The sequence below is a fragment of the Amphimedon queenslandica genome, unplaced genomic scaffold (genome assembly GCF_000090795.2).
Source record: "Amphimedon queenslandica unplaced genomic scaffold, v1.1 AMPQUscaffold_13466, whole genome shotgun sequence".
NCBI classification, from domain to species: domain Eukaryota; kingdom Metazoa; phylum Porifera; class Demospongiae; order Haplosclerida; family Niphatidae; genus Amphimedon; species Amphimedon queenslandica.
This window is the reverse complement of record NW_003546298.1, coordinates 103188-129826: the sequence shown is the minus strand read 5'-3', so window position 1 is coordinate 129826 and position 26639 is coordinate 103188. Positions and strand designations below refer to the sequence as shown.

The 26639-nt window shown below is 34.7% G+C and overlaps 7 protein-coding genes across 9 annotated transcripts in view; 3 read left to right on the top strand and 4 right to left on the bottom strand.

Annotated features, from left to right (window-relative positions):
- LOC109581036 (uncharacterized) overlaps window positions 1-7237 on the top strand; it is an 18353-nt gene extending 11116 nt beyond the window's left edge. Inside the window, exon 4 of the mRNA XM_019994768.1 lies at window positions 6958-7237. Coding sequence (XP_019850327.1) covers window positions 6958-7237 — 280 coding nt within the window. The remainder of the gene's footprint in view (window positions 1-6957) is intronic.
- Window positions 7238-9685: 2448 nt separating this feature from the next.
- Window positions 9686-11334, bottom strand: LOC109581042 (peptidylprolyl isomerase domain and WD repeat-containing protein 1-like). The gene is made up of 5 exons (XM_019994776.1): window positions 11122-11334; window positions 10387-10489; window positions 10218-10318; window positions 9917-10012; window positions 9686-9797 (listed from the first exon to the last, which is right to left on the bottom strand). The coding sequence occupies exons 1-5, from the start codon at window positions 11318-11320 to the stop codon at window positions 9706-9708; spliced, it is 591 nt and encodes a 196-aa protein (XP_019850335.1). The 5' UTR covers window positions 11321-11334; the 3' UTR covers window positions 9686-9705.
- A 40-nt stretch (window positions 11335-11374) lies between these two features.
- Window positions 11375-14127, top strand: LOC100637454 (COMM domain-containing protein 9-like). Its single transcript, XM_003385362.3, has 8 exons — window positions 11375-11457; window positions 11614-11677; window positions 11789-11853; window positions 12052-12136; window positions 12212-12266; window positions 12360-12394; window positions 12481-12584; window positions 13561-14127. The coding sequence occupies exons 1-8, from the start codon at window positions 11410-11412 to the stop codon at window positions 13705-13707; spliced, it is 603 nt and encodes a 200-aa protein (XP_003385410.1). The 5' UTR covers window positions 11375-11409; the 3' UTR covers window positions 13708-14127.
- Window positions 13911-14744, bottom strand: LOC105312197 (tctex1 domain-containing protein 1-like). The gene has a single exon (XM_011404658.2). It carries the CDS (start codon window positions 14736-14738, stop codon window positions 14124-14126), a length of 615 nt encoding a protein of 204 aa, XP_011402960.1. The 5' UTR covers window positions 14739-14744; the 3' UTR covers window positions 13911-14123.
- On the bottom strand, window positions 13911-18848 carry LOC109581027 (ankyrin repeat domain-containing protein 17-like). Of its 3 annotated transcripts, none has more exons than XM_019994745.1 (3): window positions 18642-18724; window positions 18485-18566; window positions 13911-18434 (listed from the first exon to the last, which is right to left on the bottom strand). In XM_019994745.1, the coding sequence occupies exon 3, from the start codon at window positions 18124-18126 to the stop codon at window positions 15256-15258; it is 2871 nt and encodes a 956-aa protein (XP_019850304.1). In that variant the 5' UTR covers window positions 18127-18434; window positions 18485-18566; window positions 18642-18724; the 3' UTR covers window positions 13911-15255. The 3 variants fall into 3 exon arrangements, with proteins under 3 accessions (XP_019850304.1, XP_019850305.1, XP_019850303.1); XM_019994746.1 differs by having other exon boundaries at window positions 18501-18566; XM_019994744.1 differs by lacking the exon at window positions 18485-18566 and having other exon boundaries at window positions 13911-18230; window positions 18642-18848.
- A 379-nt stretch (window positions 18849-19227) lies between these two features.
- On the top strand, window positions 19228-21388 carry LOC100637829 (cytochrome c oxidase assembly factor 7-like). Its single transcript, XM_003385365.2, has 3 exons — window positions 19228-19391; window positions 19438-19578; window positions 20855-21388. Exons 1-3 carry the CDS (start codon window positions 19298-19300, stop codon window positions 21259-21261), a joined length of 642 nt encoding a protein of 213 aa, XP_003385413.1. The 5' UTR covers window positions 19228-19297; the 3' UTR covers window positions 21262-21388.
- A 165-nt stretch (window positions 21389-21553) lies between these two features.
- LOC109581026 (uncharacterized) lies at window positions 21554-25167 on the bottom strand. Its single transcript, XM_019994743.1, has 3 exons — window positions 24904-25167; window positions 24579-24857; window positions 21554-24530 (listed from the first exon to the last, which is right to left on the bottom strand). Exons 1-3 carry the CDS (start codon window positions 25121-25123, stop codon window positions 21625-21627), a joined length of 3405 nt encoding a protein of 1134 aa, XP_019850302.1. The 5' UTR covers window positions 25124-25167; the 3' UTR covers window positions 21554-21624.
- Window positions 25168-26639: the final 1472 nt, after the last annotated feature.

Genomic DNA, 26639 nt, shown 5'->3' with positions numbered 1-26639 from the left:
AGGATCCCCATGGTTAAACAAGTGGATAAAAGCAACAAGTGGCTTAATGAATATTTATTTTGATCAATGTGCAGGAACCTGTAATAACAGCCCAAAGTTAGTTCATTATAAAAATGGTGCATTTCTTTTAAAATGAGCAAAAAATTTCATCAGCAGCATAAGCAAAAGTGAAGAGGACGACATGAGACAATTCTGTAGACATGATGATTGTATGACAGCTATATGCTAGTAACAAGGATGAATTGGGTGATTGAAATAAGAAGACCTCTTTACTTGCACTGAAGTAATGATGTAACATGTCAAGATCTTGATGAACAGAAATAGCAACAAAATCGAAGCAGAGTAATCAAAACTACAGTATGTAAGCATAAACAGTACAAACAAGCCAACAACATCAGACAGAACTTTCTAGCAAAACATTACATGTAGGTTTAAAGAGAAGTATCCCAATTAAAGTAATTAATAAATGAGCAAAATATACAACAAAGCCAATCCAAAATTTCAATACATGTGCAAGTACCTGTACATGTATGTGTTGATAAAGTTAAGTACAGACATAAACTAATTACTTTCCAACTTAAAATCAAATCTTTTATACTACATAAAGATAAAAAAACTCTTTTTACTAAAAACATCCAGATACATAACTTTTGTTTTTTGCTGCTAACAATCACAGTAACTTAATAGTTAGATATTATGATATACATGTACGCTGGCAATAGTATGTACCAGATCAATTAATACTAACTAAAATGAGTCAATAACAAGTTTCATGATAAGGACATTTTACAATAACACATATTTTTATAAAAGTGTTAACTGAAAACATTCAGCTTCAGGAACAAGTCATAACAACAACACACAGGCACATCATTTAGGGATGGGGGCAATGGGACTGCACACCATTATCAAATACAAACAAAAGTAGTTCAATTACTGTTACATATCAATCACTGTTTTAATATACATGAATTCGGTTGTGCTTATACTCTTCCATAAAAATATCGCTAAATACAGCACTCCTAATTATTGCACCTTTTTGGTTTCAAATAATAATCACCAGTCCCCCATTGAAGGATAGTGAAGGCTTTAAAAGAGGAACAAATGGCCCAAAAATAAAAGAATGTGCAAGAAGGAAAGAGAGCTTGAAAAAGAAAGCAAATACTCAATAAAAAAATGTGCAAGAAGGAAAGAGAGCTTGAAAAAGAAAGCAAATACTGTAGGAGAGACATGACTCTGAATCATTGCATGTCTATATGGTCACAATGAGGTCATCTGTAATGAAAGTTACTGCCCTCATCCTAACTCTTCCTCACAGCCCGCTAATGTCTCTTCCCTTCATGGGTCTATTCTGCGCTATATGAAATTGGGAATGCTCACTGATCCTTAAGTGTTTATATTCTGATCTAGTATTTGAATAGGTTTCAAAGGCGCAGAGTATAAATAATGTCATGATTATACATGCACAGATACTGATGACAATGTAAAAATAATTACAACAAAAGTATAACAAAATGGTGATAATGAATAAACATTCAGCCAGTGGGTCTTAGCAGCAAACACAAGCAAAGAGAAATGGGCAAAGTGAAGTAAGAAAACTCTTTATCTCAGGCCTGAAGTATGACTGGATAACAGGATTAGCTATTGTAATGAAGAGGAAACAAGTAGTAACAAATAAGTTAAGCCATATTGGCACATCAACTATAAACAGATGAAGTAGGAAGTAGATGACACCAGGCACAAGGCATGCCCAATAAATGAGTAGCATGCATCCAAATATTCCAAAGAGTCTCTTCTTCTTTGAGGCATACACACTCTCTCCTGCTATCACTGACTGATCTTTAAAGAACCTTCTAGTGAAAAAAAAAGGTCCAAAAAGAAGTGACAAATATTATTCCAAGTACAATAGCTGATAAAAGAATGATATAAACAACAAAGCCAATGTCAGCGGTTGATGAAAGACAAATATCAATATACAAGCGAAACCCAAAGAGATGAACAATGCTCAATACAGCAGACAGTATCCAGATAGCAATGGTGAGGGTCAGTGCTACCCAGGGTCTCATGAACCGCTTGTGAAGATGTGGTTTGACAATAAAGAGAAACCGATCAAATGATATAGCAGCTAGTGTCAATGATATGACTAGTACCATCCACCAAAAAATAAAAGCACCAAAGTAACATGTCCCTCTCTTTTCCTCATCTGTACTACCAAAGATCCACTCACCAGCAGCTAATCCAATGATGAAAAGAGGTAGGTAGAGTAGATTCAATACAAGATGTGCCAGTATGAGAGAAGTGAAGAATATTGTTGATGATTGTTTCAAGGACTTCCTTTGATAGAGTGTGATAGATAGTACCACACCATTAGCTATCAGAGCTAGTATCATCTCAACAGTAAAAACTGCTGCTACTGCTGGACCACTGAACTCCTCACTAAACGTAGAGTTGCTTTCCATGCTAAAATTCATGTTGTTTCAGAAGCTACAAAAGCTTGCCTTTGCCTCGCTTAAGCTACATGTAAGTGACTTTATTCATAAAGCACTACAATAGCATTATTGATTGATGCAAATGAAAATTACTAAGCCTACATGAATATAACAAAGACACTTTACAATAACACTTATTTTTATAAAAGCATTGATTACAAAATTTTCAAATTCATGAATATATATGTATGATTATAATGTGCTAGGAACAACATTAAGAGGTGAGATCAATTGATTAGCAAGTCCAAATAAATGGATAATCATAAAATACAAGTATAAGTACAAGTACATATCACAGTTTCATTACTGGATGTGATATAATGGCATGACGCACTTAACAAAATCATGATAAAAATTAAAGTAAGATCTAAAGAGTAAGTTGGAGCTATTCCTGGCACTATCCTGTCCCTCCACATAAAGGAATGAGAAATCCATGAGCAGCATGGTGCCAGGGTCAAAATTACCCCATCTAAGTAGTCCTGCTCTTTCTACTACCGTATAGCGGGTATATTCCGTCAGGGTTTAATTTCGTTCTTTTCGTTCTCATTCCTTGTGGAACAAATATTTTCCAAACAAAAAAGGTGTTTCCTCAATGCCACATGTACAAAATGGCTGCTTAGAAGGAAAATAAAACGAACGAAAATTTCTAATCCTGCTTAGAACAAACATTTTTCCAGATAAAATATACCCACTATACGGTATAAGCTTCTAACTGTAGCAAGTACAAAACTGAGGCCAAGTCAGATCAATTCAGCATAATATTTTTAATTTACAATTCACAAAACAGCTTGATCCCTATACAGCAAAGGTGAAAAAGCGAGTAAATCATTAGCCTTCCTTAAGGGTTAGAATAGCAGCAATTACCAGTCACTTTACATACAATTTTTATTCAAACTTCAACTGAACTTTGCCTGTAATTAATAATAGACTTAGTAGAACACAATGATGGTTAAAACAAGTGCATAAAAGCAACAAGTGGCTTAATGAATATTTAGTTTCATCAATGTGCAGGAACCTGTCATAGCAGCCCAGAGTTAGTCCATTATAAAAATGGTGCATTTCTTTTAAAATGAGCAAAAAATCCATCAGCAGCATAAGCAAAAGTGAAGAGGACAACATGAGACATAGACACTCCTAATCTCAAGCCTAAAGTATGACTCGATAACTGGACATGTGATTTCACCAGCAATGTTACAATACATGTAACAATTTTATGCCAATAAAAAATCATTGATACAACACTACTAATGCCTATGTATAGTACTTTGCTAAAATAATCAAAAAGGTATACATAAAAAATGGCAAATTAAAAAAATGAGCATGCTTTAGCAGCATACACAAATATGAAGTGGACAACATGTGAAAAGAACACTTTTAATCTCAGGCCTGAAGTATGACTGCATAACAGGATTAGCTACTGCAATGAAGTAGAAGCAAAAAAAAGCAGCTAAGATTAGCCACAATGGTACATCAATAAACAGATGAAGCAGGAAGTAGAGGACACCAAGTATAAAGCATATCCCATAGATGAGTACCATGGTTCCAAATATTCCAAAGATTTTCTTCTTTTTTTGAGGCATACACACTCTCTCCTGCTATCACTGACTGATCTTTGAAGAACCTTCTAGTGAAACAAAAGGCCCAAAGAGAAGTGACGAATATTATCCCAAGTATAATAACTAAAAAAAGAATGAATCTATTTCCAGCAGATAATGAAGGACAGATAGATACAAATCAGAAAATATCAATGATATGACTAGTACCATCCACCAATAAATAAAATCTTTGAAGTAACATGTCTCCCATTTCTCCTGATCTGTACTACCAAAGATCCACTCACCAGCAGCTAATGCAATGATCATAAAAGGAAGGTATAATAGATTCAATACAAGATGTGCCAGTATATTGTTGATTCAAGGATTTTATTTGATAGAGTGTGATGGATAGTACCACACCATAAGCTATCAGAGCTAGAGTCATCTCAACAGTAAGAACTGCTGCTACTGCTGGACCACTGAACTGATCAGTAAAGGTATCATCGGTAAAAGTAAAAAGTAAAACGAAATAGCTTGTCCTTGCAATTTGGATGATTGCAATACGCTTAATTTTTCTAAAAACATTAAAAATAAAACATTCAATTTCAGGTACATGCAACTGTAATAACAATGAAGGCACTAGGCAAAACATTCAAGGATACATCAATTATACTTTAAGGTGACTGCAAATGAGTGGACCATTATCAAATACAAATACAAGTAAATGACTATTATACATGTAAGTACTGGTATATCAATTAGTAATGAAAAAATTAACAATGACATGGGCGCATATGACTATAGTGCATGCATGCATTATTATTTAAATTTTTTCTTAAAAATTAATGCACAAATTATTAAGCAACTCATTAGTTCAAAAGTAAGAAAAAATACTACAATCATTATTTTAAAATAACCAATAACTTTAGCAGCATCCACAAATGCGAAGAAGTCGATGAAAAATAAGAATAAGAACACTCCTAATCTCAGGCCTGAAATATGACTGGATAACAGGACTAGCTACTGTATTGAAGAGGAAACAAATGAAAGCAGATACACTAAACCACAATGGTATATAAATAAAAAGATAAAGTAAAAAAAAGAGGATGCTAGGTACAAAACTTATCCCATAGACAAGCAACATGCTTCCAAATATTCCAAAGAGTCTCTTCTTTTTTGAGGTATATGCACTCTCTCCTGCTATCACTGACTGATTTTTGAAGAACCTTCTAGTGAAACAAAAGGTCCAAAGAGAAGTGACCAATAGTATCCCATTTAAAGCAACTGATAAAAGAATAATATAGACAACAAAGCCAATGTCAGCTGACAACAATAAGCAAATAGTTATATAAAAATGAAAACCAAAAATATGAACAATGCTGAACACAGCAGACAATATCCAGATAGCAATGGTGAGGGTCAGTGCTACCCAGGGTCTCATGAACCGCTTGTGAAGATGTGGTTTCACAATAAAGAGAAACCGATCAAATGATATAGCATCTAGTGTCATAAGTATGTTTATTGCAATCCATGCATAAATAAACTCAATGAATGCACATGTCCATCCCTTCTCCTCATAAGCACTATCAAAGATCCACTCACCAGTAGCTAATCCAATGATAATGAAAGGAACAAAGAGTAGATTTAATACAAGATGTGCCAGTATGAGAGAAGTGAAGAATATTGTTGATGGCTGTTTCAAAGACTTCCTTTGATAGAGTGTGATAGATAGTACTACACCATTAGCTATCAGAGCTAGTATCATCTCAACAGTAAGAACTGCTGCTACTGCTGGACCACTGAACTCCTCAGTAGAAGTAGAATTGTCTTCCATTCTAAATATTTAAAGACTTAAAGCACATACACTGTTTTCAAACTTCAAAAACAGCTAAGGCAATATATACAAACATAAAAATAATAATGAAACTGATATAGGGAAATCGAGCCTATAACAGAAATAGCAGCAAAATCAAAGCAGAGTAATCAAAACTACAGTATGTAAGCATAAACAGCACAAACAAGCCAACAACATCAGACAGAACTTTCTAGCAAAGCATTACATGTAGGTTTAAAGAGAAGTATCCCAATTAAAGTAATTAATAAATGAGCAAAATATACAACAAGGCAAATCCAAAATTTCAATACATGTGCAAGTACCTGTAAATGTATGTGTTGATAAAGTTAAGTAGAGCCATAAACTAATTACTTTCTAATTTAAAATCAAATCTTTCAAGCTGAATAAAGATGCAAAAAGCTCTTCCTGTTAAAAATACAGAGTTACATAACTTTAATTTTCTGCTGCTGACAATCATAGTAACTCAATAGTTAGACAGTATGATATACTCTGGCAATAGTATGCACCAGATCAATTAATACTAACTAAAATGAGTCAATAACAAGTTTCATGATAAGAACATTTTATAATAACACATATTTTTATAAAAGTGTTCACTGAAAACATTCAGATTCAGGTATAAGTAATAACAACAACACACAGGCACAACATTTAGGGATGGGGTCAATGGGACTGCGCAACATTATCATATACAAACACAAGCAGTTCAATTACTGCTATAGTCGGTTCGAGTTGAGTTGGCACATGAAATGAGCTAGTGATAAACATCATATGACATCATAGAGGTCACATGCATGCGCATGCGTGTAACGAACGTGGGCGGACATGATAACGCCATTCACGTGTAAAAAATAAACATTCTACGTGAATCTTGTCTTTGCCGACGTTTGTCTTTATTATCATCACTTTTTCTAGGACTTCATTCATCTTTTTGGACTCTACTTTTAACAAAAAAGCTACTACTAAACTGCTACTCCTTTCTGTTGGACTTCTTGAAAGTTGTACCTTGTGAAGCTCCTCAGGTAAGTGCTTGCAGCAAAAATCAATTATAAATCTTATTTTTGTTATAATTTATTAGCTGGAAAAAAACTCACAATACAGAATTTACCCTACAGGCATTACAGCGTCTCGTGAATCAGGGGTTTGCTCAAGTAACTCCTGAAAGGTGGGCCAGTCTAATTAAACATACTCAGGAGAAAGTAGAAGATGTATACTTTACAGCTGATAGATTAGAGAACTGGAAACGAGTTGAAGAATTTGTCATACATGTTGGAGCAGATGATGACGAAAGTGATTCAGATGAAGAGTACAGTGACATCAGTGATTATGATTCTGATGATTCTGACGATGAAATATGAGGTGAAAGTAGGCTTATGTTTAGCTCAAAGCAGTAGAGGACTTGTGAGTAAATACCTACTTATATGGAGCAAGAATGGCACTGTATAGTGGGGAAACAGTCCACTGCTAATGCTGGTAGTCTGCAATAGACTACTGTGCATTACTGCAGTAGAGGACTTGTAAATTAATACTCACTATATTTTGTGATTTTTGCTTGAATCTTCTTCAGCAGTCCCATGGGTGGTTGGTGTGGGGGGCCAAAGATGCAGTGTCACCTATTCGCGATGGTACTGGCTATCACCCTTTTCTGGGTGCAAGAACACTGCAAATAATTTATTTTTAATGCTTTTAATGAAATATATCAAATAATTAAATTTTATCACGCTTTATTCGCAATAATTAAATCCAACCACGTGTTAATAATATGCAAATCATATTCATATATAACGTAATTTGTGACGTCATAGAGACGTATATGGTGGCGCTCTTTCATCTTCTTCCGGAATCCCAATGAGAACCTTCCAGAGAACCTAGATACACAAAAATTGGTATAGATTTTCGGAAAAACCCGTTATGCAGCTATACCAAAACTGGAATTGCTGGCTGCAAGAACAGTAGAGTTATAAGGGGTGGTAGTTGGGCAACTCAACTTGAACTGACTATACATATCAATCACTGTAATAATATACATGTATACATGAATTTGGTTGTGCTTATACTCTTCCATAATAATAATGCTAAATGCAGTACTCCTAATTATTGCACCTTTTATGGCTTGACTGGCTTCAGATAATAAGTAAATGCACCAGTGACATGATAAAGCCACTATCAGCCAATGAAGGAGAGTCATCAAGAGAGGAACAAATGACTAAGAGAATTTGCAAGCAGGAAAAAGAACTTGAAAAAAGAAAGCAAATACTGTAGGAGAGACATGGCTCTGAATCATTGCTGTGTATATGGTCACAATGAGGTCATCTGTAATGAAAGTTACTGACCTCATCCCCAACTCTTCCTCACAGCCTACTAATGTCTTTTCTCTTTATAGCCCAGGGCTGAAAACAAAAAAGTGAACAAAAGGTCCAAAGAGAAGTGACAAATATTATCCCAAGTACAACAGTGGATAAAAAATAAAATAGACAATGCCAGTAGTTGATGGAAGACAAATATCAGTATACAAGTGAAACCCAAAGAGATGAACAATGCTCAATACAGCAGACAGTATCCAGATAGCAATGGTGAGGGTCAATGTTACCCAGGGTTTCATGAACTGCTTGTGAAGATGTGGTTTGACAATAAAGAGAAACCACATATAGCGCTTTAAATTTGCAGAGCTTAAATGTCCTGGATTGATAAAAAATCAATTTTTTACAGATTCACAATGTTAGTACCACGTGGGGCTTTAATGGCAACTGAATATTTAGCAGATCTTTAATTTTGCAGTTGCATGCTAACTACAAAAACAACAAAAACTTTGCTCCTTGAAAATAAAGCGATATATCATATGTAACATCTAGTGTTACAATAGCATCCATAAAAAAATTTAAAAAAAAGAATAGTAACATGACCCTCTCGTCTCCATCTCACTAGCAGGTGATGCAACAATTTTGAAAGAAAGGTACAGTACAATCAATACAAGATGTGCCAGTATGAGAGAAGTGAAGAATATTGTTGATGGTTGTTTCAAAAACTTTCTTTGATAGAGTGTGATGGATAGTACAACACCATTAGCTATCAGTCTCAACAATGAGAACTGCTGCCAATATAAAACCAGCAACACTGTCATTAGTAGTGGTGTAGCTGCTTTCCATTACCAATGTTAAAATAAGCTCTGCTTGCTAAATGCCAGTAAAGCTTTAACTAGAAGACTTGATAAAATGTATTATACACAATATACATAGTTTAAAAAGTACCACAAAAATGACTCAAATTAGCTATTATCATACGACACATTGTGATAATGACAGCAACACTTATATGCAATCAAATAATATTTAAATACATATAAATACAATATAATACCATTTAATGGTTTTTCAAAGCAACTATACTTCAGGAAATCTAATAAAGTTCCAATTCGCAATTTTAATTTCGCGAATTCTACCACGTGCCAGGTGGGTACCATATTAAACTGATCTTCGCAAATTTCATTTTCCTACATCAAGAAGGAATCTGCGAAACCCTAAAAACCACTTATATGGTAACAACAATTAACTCCACAATAACATACATAAATCAGTGTGCGGTCAAATACCATATATTGAATGTGCAATATTTTAATTACGATATTGTCCATTCAAACATTCGCAGATAAAATTTTCTGCAAAAATAGCATTAATTCGGACACAATAAAACAACTAAAAATTCGTGAAATTCGCACAAGAACAAGCATTATATGATTAGACAATTATTAAATATATTATACACATTATACGATCACTTCATTATTCATTATTCTTAGTTTTCTCTCCTTTCTCTCCCCTCCTCTCTCTTACCATGCTAAAGCTGGTGTTGCTATGCCTCCTGAATATATCCACTCACAGCAACCAGGGGAGTAGACTAACTTGAACATGTTGATCATATCTGAGAGAAAAAAGAGAAAATAAAGGAACAGACAAGAAGATAGGGACAAAAGAAAGAAAAGTCAAGATTAAGAAATATAATAAAGATACTGATACTAGTACATGTACATAAATATTTACCAAAATTGATGACATCAAAAACTTTGATAGCTTTATCCTCACCAGCTGAGCTTAATAAGAATCCATCGTAACTGACTGCTACTGATTCTATTTTACCTGAAAAGGATAAGAGGAGAGGAGAGAGGGAGGGAGGACAGTAAATAGGAAAGATAAGTTAGAGAATGAAAAGGAGAGTAGAACAAAAAGAATAATGATACAATGTATGTATCATCTTTATATCTTTATACACATGTACATGCTCATGGGTGAATGCCCAAGTACATACATGTAGACATACATGCATATGTACATGTACATATACCTAAGTGTGCCCGGAAATGTTTCACAAACTCAACTCCTTCTTCCTTCTTCTTCCAAAACTTGACATGACCATCAATGCTCGCAGTCACAATGAACTCAGATCTACAAACAATTAACCAAATAAGCCACACCTCTCATGCAACCCCAACCACACACAAATAACTTCTTACTTTGTACACGTGACATGTGTTATGATGTCACGATGCATGTAGCTTTTCTCATACATAGAAGCAGAGGGGAGGTTCTCAAGATACACCCACTCATAAGGAAGACCTAATATTAATAAAATAAGCAAATTATATGTACATGTACTTTCACACATGGCTAAACAAATAAAAAATCCAACATAAGGACATGTACAGTATACATATACAATGTACCCATTTGAAAATCTAATATAAATGGAGAATTTTGCCTAGTCATTTTTGACAAAAATTGGCCAATATGATTTTAGCAAAATTCTGGAGTAACTTCCAAATATGTTTAAAAAATCTAATTTTGTTCAGAATTGACTAAAGCACTCTACACAAGAACATGTATATATCACAAAAAATTATAAAAATGGATAAATCTCTCCTAATCATTTTTGGCGAAATTTGGTCAAGGACCCAAATTTAAAGCAAATTAATTTTTTTAATCCAATACTTATCAAAAATCAGCACAAACTTTCTACACATTTTAAAAACATGTATGTGTATCAAAAAATTTAAAAATGGAGAATTCTCTCCTAGTCATTTTTTTGGCCAAATTTTGCCAATTACCCTGTACTATTATAGTATTTTTGTCAAAATTTGGAGCAACTCTAAAAATTCAAATTTCGATATTTTAATCAGAATCGGCTCAATTAAAAATTATATCAATGGGTTGGCTCTGTTTTAAAATAGGAAGAACTTTGCAGTCCTTACTTATTGTTTTCTTGTCGCCGTCACCAAGTGTTGCTTGAGTGGGTAGAGGGCCCACCACTTCTTCCTCCTCTTCTCTCGCTCCTTCCTCTCCGTTACTCGCGTCAGATGTACTGATTTTTCTTATCCTCTTACTAGGAGGCTCGGGGTCCTCTCTGGTATCTTCTACTGCCTTTCTTCTCTCATCCGCGCTATCCGCCATTTTATTTTTAATAATTAATTTCAATATTATTAATAACTAGATTAAGCCACTCCCATTTGATAGCCTGCAGAGCCAGCCACACCTCTAAAATGGCTCTGTCATCAGAAGAACTCTCTGGACTAGAGTTTCTACTAAAAGTGAGGTCGCAGTACTATCATTAATAGACTCTAGGCGATTTTTAATACTTAGAGTAGCCTCTAATGCTGCATATTACTTTACTTTTAGCGTTGATATAGATCTCTGTGTCTATGTCCTTTCTGTCCTTTTTATGGTAATCATTTGTTATTGTATAGGCTCAATCAAAAAGTGTTGTGGTTGGGATATTGAAAGAAGGATTCGTGTACAGGAATGACAAAGGTTAGCTGTACAACCCCTTGCTCCTTATTAATATGATATGTGCCACACCCACTTTCTATTCTTTCTTTTTTTTCACTCTCTCTTTCCTTTACACATCATTATTTCATACAGTACCTGATCAAGTGTTAGCGTCTGTTGCTCAATCGTTGAATATTCAACCGTCAGAAGTTATTACAGTAAGCTTTATTGTAATAGCTTATGCAGTATCTTCATGCACGTATAACTGAACTGTGTACATGGCATGCACATAACTGCATATATGTACATGTACATGTTGTAGCCCGATGAATTAGATGATGGCATGTTTATGTTAAAAGGGATTCTTTGGTATTTTTCAGTATTTGATTTATAATGTTTTTATTTTTTTATTTTAGTTATTTCAGTCAGTCACATTACTGGTTAAGAAGGCACTGTATGAGTGTGTACAAGATCAATCTGATGCCTCTAAGATATTTCCTGGTGAGAATCATAAAAGAAATAATAATTATACTTTATGATCAAAGCATGTTTGTATTTGTGTCTTTATTCCTTTAGATGATTTTCATAATGATTTAAGAAAGCTTCTATCTGATATCATTGTCAAAAACATGTGAGGCATAATAAGAAATAGATAAATAAATCCTATTCCTATTTCATTCACCTGCCACTTTTTCTCATTCTTTTCTCGTGTCAATCTCTTTAGGTCTGAATGGAGAACAGAAGCATCAAAAAGTCAAGGTTAATACATACCAGTAATTAATTTTTATTGCCACTATTACTATCACCATCATCATCATTATAATAATAATTATTATTATTATTAGTATCATTGCCTCGTCTTGTTGATTTTGATTGGAGGGTTAACATCAAATCAGCATCTGACTCTGTCTCACGTATGGCAGCACCCACCTGTCTCCTACAAATGAAGGTAAAGACACATAATTACATGTACATGTATAGCAGGAAATACCATATAGAAGGAAATTTTGGAGGTAGTTAAATTTGGCAAATTTGGCATTTTAATAGCCATTCGCCAAAATAAAAAAAACTGCCATTTTGAGCCATTATGCACATGCTCAATGGCACATGGCCACAAATTCGCCAAATTAAAGTTCGCTAATCACTAAAATTTAGCAATTCGCCAAATTTAGCTCCCTCCGAAATTTTCTTCTACACGGTATTTGTTGGAATTAATTTTTGCTGTTTCATGAAATTGCACCTTCAAAAGAAGCAAAATCCTAAAATTACATGTACATGTACATGTATGTAGACTATGTACATGTACATTATGGCACTCATTCCTATAGACTTTTTCCACTTTGTAATGACAGATATTAATTCTGTTATTTCATAATAAAAGCAACTTCAGAAAGGCAAAACAATCAATAGATAGTGCATAATGGGATGTTATAAAAATGCACAATTCAATTCCACAAAGCATTTATAGTTACCGTAATTCCTCTAAGAATTTGTCACATCAAAATTTATATTTGCAATTTTTATTATTGAACTTTTGGAGAGAGAGCAATTTAAAATGCATTAGTTTGTTGAATTTGGAGGGATTCATTAATACACAAAACCAGCTGTATGCTAATCTGTCCATTCAAAGTATGCTGCTCTTGTATTGAACTTAGAGGCAAGTGACCATGTGGAACAATAATTTAAAAAAAAAACTTTTAGAATGAATTTTATTAGAAAATTTGAAGTAATTATTTATTTTCGAAATTAGAGTTTAAATATTTAGAGGAATTACAGTAATGGATGTATCAACAGCTCACAGCTACCAGCATTAATTGCTGCATAAAATTAATTTTACTCTATTGGAATAAAATTGCAAAATATAAGTCCCACATCTTCTACAGCTACACGATATTATTATTATATTGAGATCCATCTATATGTAGGTCCAACCTTCTCCAGTCAATAGTTCAGAATTACCTAATTTAGAATCTATTAATGTTGAATTCAATAAAGAGAAGCTGGACACGATGTTGGATGGTCTTGGGAAAATTAGAGATCAGCTCTCCTCCGTTGCCAAGGCAACTACTTAACCATACCCATAAGTACAATGACATGTTCACTGTACATGAACGTTAATATTGCTGTTTATATTATGTGTGTATGTACATTTGTGTGTGTAAAGGTTACGTTATTGGGTTTTATAATAATTATTATTTTCATGATAGATTAATGACACCTCATCTGAGCAGTTAAAGTGATAATTTGTGTTAACGTGTCACTCAAATTGTGAAACTTGCCGGGAATTTTGTTTATGAAAATATACACCTGGCATCGAGAAATAATATATTTATAGTTTTTGTTAAAACAATAAAATTACTTTGTACATTGGGTGAACATTATGCATGAATAACTCAGTAAAGTTCTTTATTGATGTAATTAATATATATTATGTGTATCTATTTAGCCTATCAAAGTAGTTCAAATGTAGATATCTTCTTACTCTTGTTTATTCTAAGTACGACGCATACAGCATTGCAACAGCATAGAGGATATGGCTGGTGAATTGTGCCGATGCAAAGGTGTCATGATCTGTGTTCCACACACACCTACTGCCAATCATCAGTCCCTGCTCCTGTTTCTGACCCACATGCACAAGTGCGATAAGCTTGTATCGTGGGATTTTTAAATCCTTCCCTATGTTCTTAATTTTACCACTCAGGTCTGTTGCAAGTTGAGCACACTGGTCTGGATCATAAGTAGTAATACTTCCTAGAGTTGACTCGAGTAGATCAGTCATGAGTGCCCTTGCTTTGTAGTAAGGGAAGGTTTTCTGTGGTTCTAGACGGTATGAATTTTCAAGTCTGGCGTGGTGTCGGTGTCTGTTAGAGCCAGATGGCTCTGAATCTTCTCTGATGTTATCTAGAAGATCTTTCTCACCAAGTGCAAAATCTGAAAATTCTTTAGTTGATGAACGTTTTAGTAGTGATTGTGTTCCTTTACGACTAAGCTTTGTTCCAAGCGTAGACTGCATCTCTCTGAATCTATGCTGAAAGCATAGATGCTGAAAGTATAGATGCTGAAAGTGACCGCACCCGCCTGGCCAGTGAAAATTCGAAATCATTTTTGGGCCCACGTCATAGATCTAAACAACTCAGTAAACGTAAAAAAAAATCCTAAAATGTTACCAGGGATATAATAGACTATTAGTCATATTATATCCCTGATTTTACCCTAAAACTAAAATAGATATAATACTTTTAGGTTTTGCTCTATAAAATTATATCATGTCAGAAATTGCTAAAAAATTAAATTGGCAACGTATGCATGCTCATGTAACATCATTCATGAACTTTCATAATACATCACATAATCTGTCTAATATTTTATTACAATCTAAAATAAAATCTAAAAAATAAAATTATTACAATAGCATTTGCCTCACCTAACTTTGAACAAACACGTTTATTTATCCTAGCTGTTATATCACTCTTCCTAATATTTATCGCTCCATTCTACTTTAATGGTAGAAAATTAAAAAAACAAATTACATTAAAACAAAAATGTTATGCTCCTATCAGAAATTACGAAGTACGTGGGTTAAATCCTATTTAGTAACGCTACAGCATTATTAATAGTAGCTACATAATGAGTCTAATATTATGAGTATCTTCAGTCATGCCTTCTGTTCCATTTCGATCATCTGATTTTCTGTGTGGTGCACTCATTACTAACTCTGAATGCAATTGAACTGGATTTTCTTCAGAATCAGTTATCGATCGTATTAGACTGATATTACTTGATATGTCACTCTTTGAGGACAATACAGGTTGAGGTTGAGTAGCAGAAATTGGTTTGTTAGTAGAAACTATCAAGTCTACAATAGCAGTTGTGAAAACACTGTCTTCCTTGTTAAGCAGTATGTCTAGTACAGTTGTACCATCTTCATTAGCTTTGTTAACGTCAGCTCCAGCTTGTATCAGTGTCTCAACAATTTCAATGTGTCCACACGAAGCTGCTATCATCAATGGAGTTATACCACCTGCTAATGGAGTATCTGGACTCATGCCAACTTTAAATAACATACTAACTAATAATCCTAAATCTCCTCCAACAGCAGCTAATAATAGCTCTCTCTCACTACTTGAACTCGTTATTTTGTCTGATAGCAAGATCATCACTGAAGAGCCACCACTATAGCAAGCAGCAACAAAAGCATGTATGTAATGCTCCTGAGAGACTTCAAATTTTTTCATGATTATCTCCACAGCATCAGGGTTACAATAACTAGCTGCCAAAACCATTAAATGAATAGTCAAATTTTTGACTTGGTGCATGTGATTAGGATGACTATCAAGTAATCGTTCCATAATATTCAAATAATTTGTTGTTTCACTGGTTTTTTGTAAAGCAAATGCAAGTGCAGTCCTTCCATCTTTGTATTGAATATTAAAATCAATATCTTCATTTAGCAAAAGTTCAACAACACTGAAATGGCCATTGTTACAAGCAAGCATCAAAGCAGTCCATCCATCTCTACCTTGCTTGTTAATATTCGGATGCTTACTTAACAAAAGGCTAACCACTTGATAGTGCCCATTGGCACAAGCAATCATCAACGCAGTCCACCCCCTTACATTGTCTTGAATGCTAATGTCTGAATTTGTATCTAGTAGAAGTTCAACGACTTGATGATGTCCACCATGACAAGCAAGCATCAAAGGAGTCCATCCATTCTTGCTCTGACTGTTAACATTTGGACCCTTCATTAGTATGAGTTTAACAACTTTATAATATCCGATACTGCTTGCAAGCATAAGAGGATTATATCCATTATTGCTTTTAACATCAATATGTCTAACCTGACTGAGTAAGACTTCAATGACCTGGTAATGTTTAAAATAACAAGCAAGACTAAAAGCATTCCATCCTTCTTTATCTTCATTACTGGTATCAGCATTTCTTCTAAGTAAAAGCTCCGCGATTATATCATAACCTTTAGAACAACTTAACATCAATGCTGTCCATCCATCATTAGCACAAATATTAATTTTTGGATTTTTATTCAGTAAAACTTCAACAACTTGGGTGTGCCCATTACCACAAGCAACCATCAGTGCTGTTTCTCCTGTGTCATTTTGAATATCAATATCTGGATTTTTATTGAGTAAAAGTTCAATAACATCACGATGTCCATTTTGACAGGCAAACATTAAAGCAGTCCATCCATCAAATGCACTAACATCAATATCAGGATCTTTTGTTAGCAAGACCTCAGCAGTTCGGGTGTTCCCATAATTAGAAGCAATCATTAAAGCAGTGACTCCTTTTTTATTTTGAATGTTGATATCTGGGCTCTTACCTAGCAAGATCTCCACAACTCGATAATGATTACCCCAAGAAGCAATCATTAATGCCGTGAATCCAAAAATGTCTTGATAATTAATATTTATGTCAAACTCCACAAGTAGTGCTACCATATTCTCATATTCTTCATCTCTGTCAATAATACGGATGGCATGTAGAAGCGGCTTTTCAAAACTAAAGTTAACATCTTCAACCTCATCAATGATGGTTTGATGGTTAATGGTAAGTTTAAATATACCAAAATGACTCATAAATTTAGCTTTATCTTGTGCTTTGACAATAAGAGAATGAACGACTTTATAAGAGGAGACCAAAAAATGAATTTCTATTGATCCTTTCAACATCGTTTTAATTGTAAGGTGCTTTGCTTCTTCACGAAAAAAGTATTCTATCAATTTTTGAAGATTTTTTATTGTTCTATCAGCCCATTTTCCAGATAGTTTCAGGATGACTTTAGGATCAGTTTTAAAAACATTTTCAGTCAATGCAGCTTCAATACTAGTCAATACTTCACTCATCTTTGCAGAATCGGTAAAACTTTTAAGATTCTGAGTATAGTCATGATACTTTAATAATACATTCTGATCATTGATAGGATACTCTTCCATAAGATCAGACAACGGGTCAATACACAAAAAGTTATAATGAGGTTGTAGAACATTAAAAAATTCATCAACTGTTGTGCCATCACGAACAAGACCAGTCACTTCGTAACTTTCTTCTATCCAGCGAGCAATATCAATCACATCATATTCTTTACTGTTTGCGTAAAACTTTCTAATATCTCTCACTAGTCCTGGAAACTTTTTAAGAAGATTCTGAAGCTGTAAAGATATTGTATGATCAGAGCTCAACTCAATTTCTGTAGCAGATGAGTGTTTTGTTTTTTGCTGGCGTATCAATAGTGTAAATGATACATGGTGGTCTTTGAACACCTCCTGTTGCCAATCTTCAGCAAGAGCAATTGCTTCATCTCTGGCTGGTCCTTCTGCAATAGCAAGACATGATAAAAATAATTGACATTTTTCTTCAAGAATAGAAACATCTTCTATGTGTACAGAAATCAGTGATAGAAAATCAAGTTCTATTTTTTCAAAGGTAGGCATGTTTCGAACTTCTCTATTAATTAGGCCTTCGCTGTACATTTTGTCAGCTATTTTTTGAAGGCAGTTCTCTGTGGCTTCCTTCAGCTTGCAATAGTGACTTCTCAATACATCTTTTATTGCTTTACATGTGCTTTTACTTTTTCCTATATAAAGAATTAAAGATTACGATTCATTTCACCATCATTCTATTCATATCTTTTCTGTCAATAACGTTTCTGATTTATAATGAGGGATACCATAAATTTTTCAGGCCACCATTCTGGAGGTATACTATCATGGACCAACAGGCTAAAAACTATCAATTCTACTTCTCCATGTCACTCCAGTGGCTCCAAACAGTTGCAAACCTATGAAAAGAATAATAAAGCTTCCAATTTTTCACTTCTGAGGCTAATACTGCTTGCTCTTCTTACAAAACGGCAGAAAGTGTATCAAGCTCCATCGTAAACAGTGCAACAATACCTCCACAATGGCAGTGTCTATTTACGGTATCCCAGTGAATATCATTATAAATTATAAACATCATTCACAGGAAAGATATGACTAAATCTTACCAGAATGTTTATCAAGGATATTTCGAGCTAAATTAACTTCATCAGAACTCAGTAAAGCAATACAGATGTTTCTCCATGTTATATCAGGAATATTATGACAATGTTGAGCTACAGCATCAATGTAATGAGAAGGACTGGCCTCATTCCCTTCCACACTCTGCTTAATACCAACAACAATATCTTGGGTCATGTTAGGAAGATAACAAATAAACTGTTCCCAATTACCAGAAGTAAACTTTGAGCTACTCAACAACTCAACCAATTCCTCTTTTGTTGGCTGGTCTGTGCGTAAAATGAACTATAATGGAAGAGCTTTAATTCAGTTTATCTGTAAGAGTGGGTCCAGGATTAAGTTTCACATTTCCTGATATGAAGAGGAGGAGAGCAATTAGAATGAAAATAGATGAAATCGAGAATACGAGGCATGCTCTTGCATCTCCTTTGGTTTTACAGTAATCTGAATATACGTAGATGTTACCAGTAGCACAGCCACGGGATTTTGACCACTGGCAACCGCTCCATGCGCCTATTCTAGCTCTCCACTGGCACAGATCAATCATAGGTGTTGCTTTCGTGAGAAGTTCTTATTTTGCGGTTTAAGATTGAAAAGGTGGGGCTCCTTGGGTAGGAGGAGCTCCAGCTTTGTTCAATTCAAGATGGAGCCAGTGGAGGAGAAAACTGCTGCTGAATATTTAGATAAGCTTGGAGCAGTGTTTCATTATGATTGTTATACAGAAAAAAAACCAGAAGGTATATATTACTACTTACTACAAACTTCATTGTTAGATTTTGGCAGGTTGTCATCAATATGCAGAGTATCTTATTGTAGCAAAGAAGAATCCTTCAAAAGCATTTGAAGTATTTAGCAACTGCTGTCATCAAATGAAATTCTCTGAGAGCTGCCTTGCACTGGGTAACATGTACTTGACTGGAAATGGTTAGTGTGAATACATCCAGTAACACAAAACAATGAAAACATCAGCATACATGATCGAGTTACATGTACATGCATGTAATATACACCACATGCATGTGTGCATACATTGCTATGCATGTGCATGTAGATAGGGTAGATCTAAAATAAACTGGTTTGGGTTAGTTAATCTGGTTTGCACAATAGTGTGTTAGTGTTAATTTGACAGATTGACTGTTGTGATCTCCTTTATATAAATTAGATCATAGATATACTACCCATAAACGGGATTGGAAACTTCAATGATAATAAGTGCAAGGCGTGTTGGGGCGTATCCCCACCAAATCTGATAAAATCTTAGCAAAAGCATTGGCTCTATGGTGAAACTTTGTGGGACTCTAGCAGCTGTATTTCAGAATGAAGCAAGCAAGTTTTTGCTTATATAGATACTTTTTAAGAGCCTTCAGTGCAACATAACATTTATTTAAGGTAATACTCACTAGTAAGAGCTTTTTAGGCTATTTGAATTTTGCTAGATCGCTCAGGATTCCATTACTCACAAAATACACAACACAGACTAAAATGAACATCACAGTGCACTGAAGGCTCTTAAGAAGAGTCTATAGAAGTAAAACTGGGTTGTTTCATTCTAAAATGCAGTAGCTAGAGTCCATAGGTGGCTGCAGGGTTGGGCATAGTCGGGCAATGCCCAACCAAAAATTTTGACCAGAAATAAGAATTTAATTAATGACATCATTTTAGTCATGAAAAATTACCATGGCTAGCAAGAGACAGTCTTTTCTGCTTTCCTTTGTCAACAAGCCTTCCAGGAGGACCAGGACTAGCACTTTACAGGTTGAATAGAGCTTTACAGATAAGATAGGGCGCCTTCTAGGCATATTTTTATGGCATATCATAATGTATGCGTGCGTTGAGTATACACCCAAAATATGCGTGGAAAAGTGGGCTTGGCCAAAATTGCGGCACGCTTCACGCGCCATTTTTCTTGCCCAACTGCTCTGCCAATCCTGCCACCGCCTATGCTAGAGTCCCACAAACCTTTGCCATTGGTCTACTAAGAATTGAACAACGCGATCCCAACCAGCCTGGTACCCAAACTACCCATGGGTAGTAACGGAAGTTTCCAATCCCGTTTACGGGTAGTTATCTATAATTAGATCTATAGTGGTGCCACGGATACTGTGCCCTTGCATTATTACTGGTATTTAAAAATTGACAGATTTACTAGAAATGCCCAACCCTATGTTTATCTTCAATGCAATATTTGCATTACTTGTAGGACCTCATCCTAAAGAATTTTCGAAAGCTCTACAGTTGTTTGATACAGCATGTGAACTAGGATCAATGGGTGGTTGCAATAACAGTGGACTAGTCCATCAAAATGGGTACGAAGGACAACTACCAGACTACCAAAAAGCATTGCAATGCTTCCACAGATCCTGTGAAGGAGGTTTCAAAAATGGCTGCTTCAATGAGAGTATTATTTATCTGCAGGGAAAAGAAAAGGTCCCCAAAGATATGTCAAAAGCATTAGAGTATTCGCTGAAGAGTTGTGAGCTGGGTCATCCATGGGGCTGTGCTAATGCTAGCCGTATGTTAAAACTGGGAGATGGTGGACTAGAGAGAAATGAGAAAAGGGCAGAAGAGCTATTGAAGAAAGCAAAACAGCTAAGCAACTTGAGTTGAAAGGAAGGCATTTATAAGTGTTAGATCTATGTTTATGTGCATGTATGTATAGTATATTGTTGTTTGTAGAATAATAGTAACAATTTAATTTTAATAAGTAATGTCAGCTGCTTAGCTGAGTATTAAGTTTATAATAAACAAAAATTTTGTTATTGGCCTCGCCTCACTATGTGTAATTGTGTATAGTCTAAAGTGGTCCTGCTGTGAGACTACACTGTATGTGTGGAAAAGTGCTATAGGAGAATGGGTCTGGCTAAGCAAGACTAACTTATCCTAGCTCTACGCTATTCCATTTTGCTTTAAAAATGGTAGAAAATCTAAAAAACAAAGCAACAGTGTTATGTTCCTATCAATTATAATTAGCTACATAATGTGTCTAGTATTCTGTGTATCTTCGGCGATGCCTTCATTTCCATCCTCCGATTTCCTATGCGCTGGACTCTTTAATAAATCTGAATGAAATTGAATTGGATTTTCTTCAGAGTCAATTATTGATCGCATCAAACTGATATTACTTGATATATCGCCTCTTGATGTAGATATGGGTTGAGGTTGAGTAGCAGAAAATGGTTTCACTTTGCCTGTTGTTGAAATTAATAAGTTTAAAATAGAATTTGTGACAAAATCTTCTTCCTTGTTAAGCAATATGTCTAGTACAGTTAAACCCTTATCATTAGTTTTGTTAACATCAGCACCAGCTTGTATCAGTGTCTCGACAATTTCAGTGTGTCCACATGAAGCTGCTATCATCATTGGAGTTATACCACCTACTAATGGAGTATCTGGACTCATGCCCACTTCAAATAACATACTAACTAATAATCCTAAGTCTCCTTCCACAGCAGCTATTAATAGCTCTCTCTCATTAATTATACTTGTTATTTTGTCTGATAGCAAGTTCATCACTGGAGAACAACCACTATAACAAGCAGTCACAAAAGCATGTGTGTAATGCTCCTGGGAGACTTCACAGTTCTTCATGATGATCTCTACAGCATCAGTATTACAATAAATAGCTGCTAGTACTACTGAATGAACAGTGAAATTTTTGATTTGGTGCATATGATTAGGATGACTATTAAGTAAGCGCTCCACACTATTCAAATAATTTGTTGTTTGACTGGATTTTTGTAATGCAAATGCAAGTGCTGTCCTTCCGTCACTGTGTTGAATGTTAATATTGACATCTTCATTTAACAAAAGTTCAACAACACTAAAATGACCATTGTTGCAAGCAAGCATCAAAGCAGTCCATCCATTTTTGTCTTGTGTATTAATATTTGGATGCTTACTTAACAGAAGGCTAACAGCCTGATAGTGCCCATTGGCACAAGCAATCATCAAAGCAGTCCACCCCTTCTCTTTGACTTGAGCATTAATGTCTAGCTCTGCATCCAGTAGGAGTTGAACAACTTGATAATGCCCATTGTGACAAGCAAGCATCAAAGAAGTCCATCCATCTTTGCTTTTAGTGTTCATAAAAATATTATACCCATTGTTATCTTGATCATCAATAGCTCTAACGTTACCTAGCAAAACTTCAACAACCTGGCAATGTCCATAATAACAAGCAAGATTAAAAGAATCCCATCCTTCTTTATCTTTATTACTGGTATCAGCATTCCATCTAAGTAAGAGGTCCACAATTTTATGATAACCTTTACAACAGCTCAACATCAAAGCTGTCCATCCATCATTAGTAGCAATGTTAACATCAGGATTCGCATGAAGCAAAACTTCAACAACTTGGCAATGTCCATTATCACAAGCAATAAACAATGCTGTTTCTCCTTTATCATTTTGGATATCAACATCTGGATTCTCACTGAGTAGAAGTTTAACAACGTCACAATATCCATCTTGACAGGCAAACATTAAAGCAGTCCATCCTTTAAATTCACAAACATTAATATCAGGACCATTTCTCAGCAAAAGCTCAACAATTTGGCTGTTCCCATAATAAGAAGCAATCATCAAAGCAGTGACTCCTTTGTTATTTCGAATGTTGATATCTGGGCTCATACTTAGCAAGATGTCCACAACTTGGTGATGTTTACCACTGGAAGCAAGTGTTAATGCAGTGTTCCCTGAACTATTTCGATAGTTAACATTTATGTCAAACTGCAGAAGAAGTAATGCCATTTTCTTATACTCTTCATCTTGGTCACTAATAACATGTAGAAGTGATTCGTTGAAACTAAAGTTCACATCTTCCACCCCATTAATGATGGTTTGGTTGTTAATGGTAAGTTGAAATATACCAAAGTGACACATGAACTTAACTTTATCTTGTGCTTTGGCAAGTAGAGAATCAATGACTTTATAAGAGGCGGCCAAAAAATGAATCTCTAATGATCCAGTTCGTATTTTTTTAATTCTAAGATACTTTGCTTCATCAGGGAAAAAGTATTCCATCAACTTTTGAAGATTTTTTATGGTTCTATCGGTCCATTTTCCTGAAAGCTTCAAAACAACTTTGGGATCAGTTCTAGAACCCTCTTCAGTCAACGCAGCTTCAATACTAGTCATTACTTCACTAATCTTAGCAGAATCTGTAAAACTTTCTAAACATTCGGTATATTGACGATACTTGAACAACACATTCTGATCATTGATAGGGTACTCTTCCATAAGATCAGATAACGGATCAATACACAAAAAGTTATAATGAGGTTGCAAAACATTAAAAATTTCGTCTACTGTTGTGCCATCATGAACAAGACCAGTCACTTCATAACTTTCTTCTATCCAGCGGGCAACATCTATCATGTCATATTCTTTACTGGTTGCATAAAACTTCCTAATATCTCTCACTAGTCCTGGAAACTTTTTGAGGAGATTCTGAAGTTGTAAAGATATTGTATGATCAGATCTGAACTCAATTTCTGTAGCAGATGAATGCTTCGTTTTTTGGTATATCAACAGTGTAAATGATACGTGATGGTTTTTGAACACCTCCTGTTGCCAATCTTCAGCAAGAGCAAGTGCTTCCTCTCTAGCTGGTCCTTCTGCAATAGCAAGACATGATAAAAATAATTGACATTTTTCTTCAAGAATAGAAACATCTTCTATGTGCACAGAAATCAGCGACAAAAAATCAAGTTCTATTTTTTCAAAGGTAGGCATGTCGCGAACTTCTCTATTAATTAGGCCTTCGCTGTACATTTTGTCAGCTATTTTTTGAAGGCAATTCTCTGTGGCTTCCTTCAACTTGCAATAGTGACTTCTCATTACATCCTTTATCGTTTTACATGTGCTTTTACTTGTTCCTGTATATAAAACAAAATTAGTAAGATTAAATATGGGACAATTCTTACTAGAATGCTTTTCAAAGATTTGTCGAGCTAAAGTAACTTCATTGGAACTCAGTAAAGCAATACAGATACTTCTCCATGTTATATCAGGAATATTTTGACAATGTTGAGCTACAGCATCAATGCTGTTAGGACTGACCTCGTTCTCCTTCGCGTTTTGCTTAATACCAACAATGAAATCTTGTGTCACGTTAGGAAGATAACAAATAAACTGTTCCCAAGTACCAGCAATAAACTTTGAGCTACTCAATAACTCAACCAATTCCTCTTTTGTTGGCTGGTCTGTGCATAAAATAAAATATAATGAAAGAGCTTTAATTCATTTTACCTGTAAGAGTGGGTCCAGGATTAAGTTCCACATCTCCTGATATGAAGAGGAGGAGGGCAATCGAAATGAAAATAGATAAAATGAGTGTAGAACTCGAAGTACATCTACATGATATTCCGCTGAGTTCTTTGGTTGTACCAGTAGGATAGTCACAAGATTTTGACCACTGGTGATAGCCCCAAGAACCTATTCTAGCTCTCCACTGACACAGATCAATCATACTAAAACGAAATTCGAAAGGGCTCGCTGACTTTAGTTTAGTGCAAGTCTAGGTGGGAGGGGCCCTCGCCCCTCAGCCGGCCCACGCCCCACGGCCACTGAGCTCCTGGATGGTGAGAGAGACTATAATACTTCATGGAATACTACAATATACAGATCAAATTCAATACTGTAACAGTATTGAATTTGATCTGTATAATTGTTTAGAATGACCTACGATGTATTTGTAATATTAAATATTTAAAAATATGAAACTTTAGAGGAGAGAAAAACGGAACAGGAGTTCTTTTAAAAGTGTGAACCACAATCACTGCTTCTGATGAATAAATTGAAAATAAAAATAAAGCTCTAACTGTTTTTGATTAACATTTCCTGTTTACAACTTTACATTATATGGTACTACAAATAAATGACTGAAATAATAATCAAATCATGACCTATGTAATTACATTGACTATCTAACTTATCCAAATGTGAATGGTCATAATGCAATTGTCATGGTAGTGTGAGTAAACATGTGTATACCAATGTTTAAAAACATTATAACAGAATTAAAAATTAATACATAGATCAATAAAGCACTTGACACATCAAAAAGAGTAGGATCCATTTTATCTCAATGTCATTCTTTCTCTCTCTCTACATATAAATTAAAAACTAATTAAAGAGGCTGACCATTGACTCATGCTGTCATGTACCTGCACAATGCTGCAGCTTCACTATTGAGAGTAAGAGGTCTCTGAGCCAGTGAGCCATCAGCAATCACACTGCACTTTGTTTATGTAATGGGTATACAATTATAAGTTGAGCATAATGTTGCTTGGTTTGATTGCCCACACCAAATGGAATGATACCCTAAAATAATAACTATATCATGTACGTGTGCATGTATGCTAATTTCTATGTAGTGTTACAGTAGTTCAGCATACCATAGAAGCTCCAAATTTTGCCAGTCAAAATTTTTTTCAAATTTTTCAGGTTTTTTGCTTGATAAATATTAACTGATGAAATTTTCGTTTCATGTGGGTATAGTGTACAGATCAATAACAAAAATGACGAAAATTTTATTGACAAAAATTAATTTTAACAAGAAATTTGAATTTTGACAAAACTTTAGAATAACAAAAATTCGGACTATATATATGGTATGTAGATAATGCTTGTAATAATGGAATAGTCAGTAGTAACTACTTTTTGATAATTATTAAACTTCAAGAAATCTACACTATCAAAAAATAGCAATGTCTGATGATCTATGTACTCTATTTTATAAAAATAACAGAAAATTCGCAATGTCATGTATGGGGTAATGCATTGTTGCTATTTACATTACATAAAGAAACTGTGAAGTTATTTTATCTATATTCAGTGTTATGATTGCCATGATGTTGTAACTAATATAGTGAAACTACTTTTTGTGGCAACTGTTTATGAAAGTAAACCTTTCTTTATTTAGTAAAAATTTAATATGTTGAGTTCACTGCCAAGTTCATCATGATTATTCTCCTGCTATGTAT

Excerpts from the sequence above, each read along its gene's own strand:
- LOC109581042 (XM_019994776.1), bottom strand. The coding sequence starts at position 11,320 with ATGGCGGATAGCGCGGATGAGAGAAGAAAGGCAGTAGAAGATACCAGA. Across the intron at positions 10,013-10,217 it reads ACATTTCCGGGCACACTTAG|GTAAAATAGAATCAGTAGCA; the intron begins GTATATGTACAT and ends TATCCTTTTCAG. Across the intron at positions 9,798-9,916 it reads TTTTGATGTCATCAATTTTG|ATATGATCAACATGTTCAAG; the intron begins GTAAATATTTAT and ends TTTTTCTCTCAG.
- LOC109581027 (XM_019994744.1), bottom strand. The coding sequence starts at position 18,831 with ATGACCCAAGATATTGTTGTTGGTATTAAGCAGAGTGTGGAAGGGAAT. Across the intron at positions 18,231-18,641 it reads TATCCTTGATAAACATTCTG|GAAAAAGTAAAAGCACATGT; the intron begins GTAAGATTTAGT and ends TTCTTTATATAG.
- LOC109581026 (XM_019994743.1), bottom strand. The coding sequence starts at position 25,123 with ATGATTGATCTGTGTCAGTGGAGAGCTAGAATAGGTTCTTGGGGCTAT. Across the intron at positions 24,858-24,903 it reads TCCTGGACCCACTCTTACAG|ACCAGCCAACAAAAGAGGAA; the intron begins GTAAAATGAATT and ends TTTTATGCACAG. Across the intron at positions 24,531-24,578 it reads AATCTTTGAAAAGCATTCTA|GAACAAGTAAAAGCACATGT; the intron begins GTAAGAATTGTC and ends TTTTATATACAG.
- LOC100637454 (XM_003385362.3), top strand. The coding sequence starts at position 11,410 with ATGGCTCTGTCATCAGAAGAACTCTCTGGACTAGAGTTTCTACTAAAA. Across the intron at positions 12,137-12,211 it reads TGCCTCTAAGATATTTCCTG|ATGATTTTCATAATGATTTA; the intron begins GTGAGAATCATA and ends TTATTCCTTTAG. Across the intron at positions 12,585-13,560 it reads CCTGTCTCCTACAAATGAAG|GTCCAACCTTCTCCAGTCAA; the intron begins GTAAAGACACAT and ends ATCTATATGTAG.
- LOC100637829 (XM_003385365.2), top strand. The coding sequence starts at position 19,298 with ATGGAGCCAGTGGAGGAGAAAACTGCTGCTGAATATTTAGATAAGCTT. Across the intron at positions 19,392-19,437 it reads TACAGAAAAAAAACCAGAAG|GTTGTCATCAATATGCAGAG; the intron begins GTATATATTACT and ends AGATTTTGGCAG. Across the intron at positions 19,579-20,854 it reads CATGTACTTGACTGGAAATG|GACCTCATCCTAAAGAATTT; the intron begins GTTAGTGTGAAT and ends CATTACTTGTAG.
- LOC105312197 (XM_011404658.2), bottom strand. The coding sequence starts at position 14,738 with ATGATTTCGAATTTTCACTGGCCAGGCGGGTGCGGTCACTTTCAGCAT.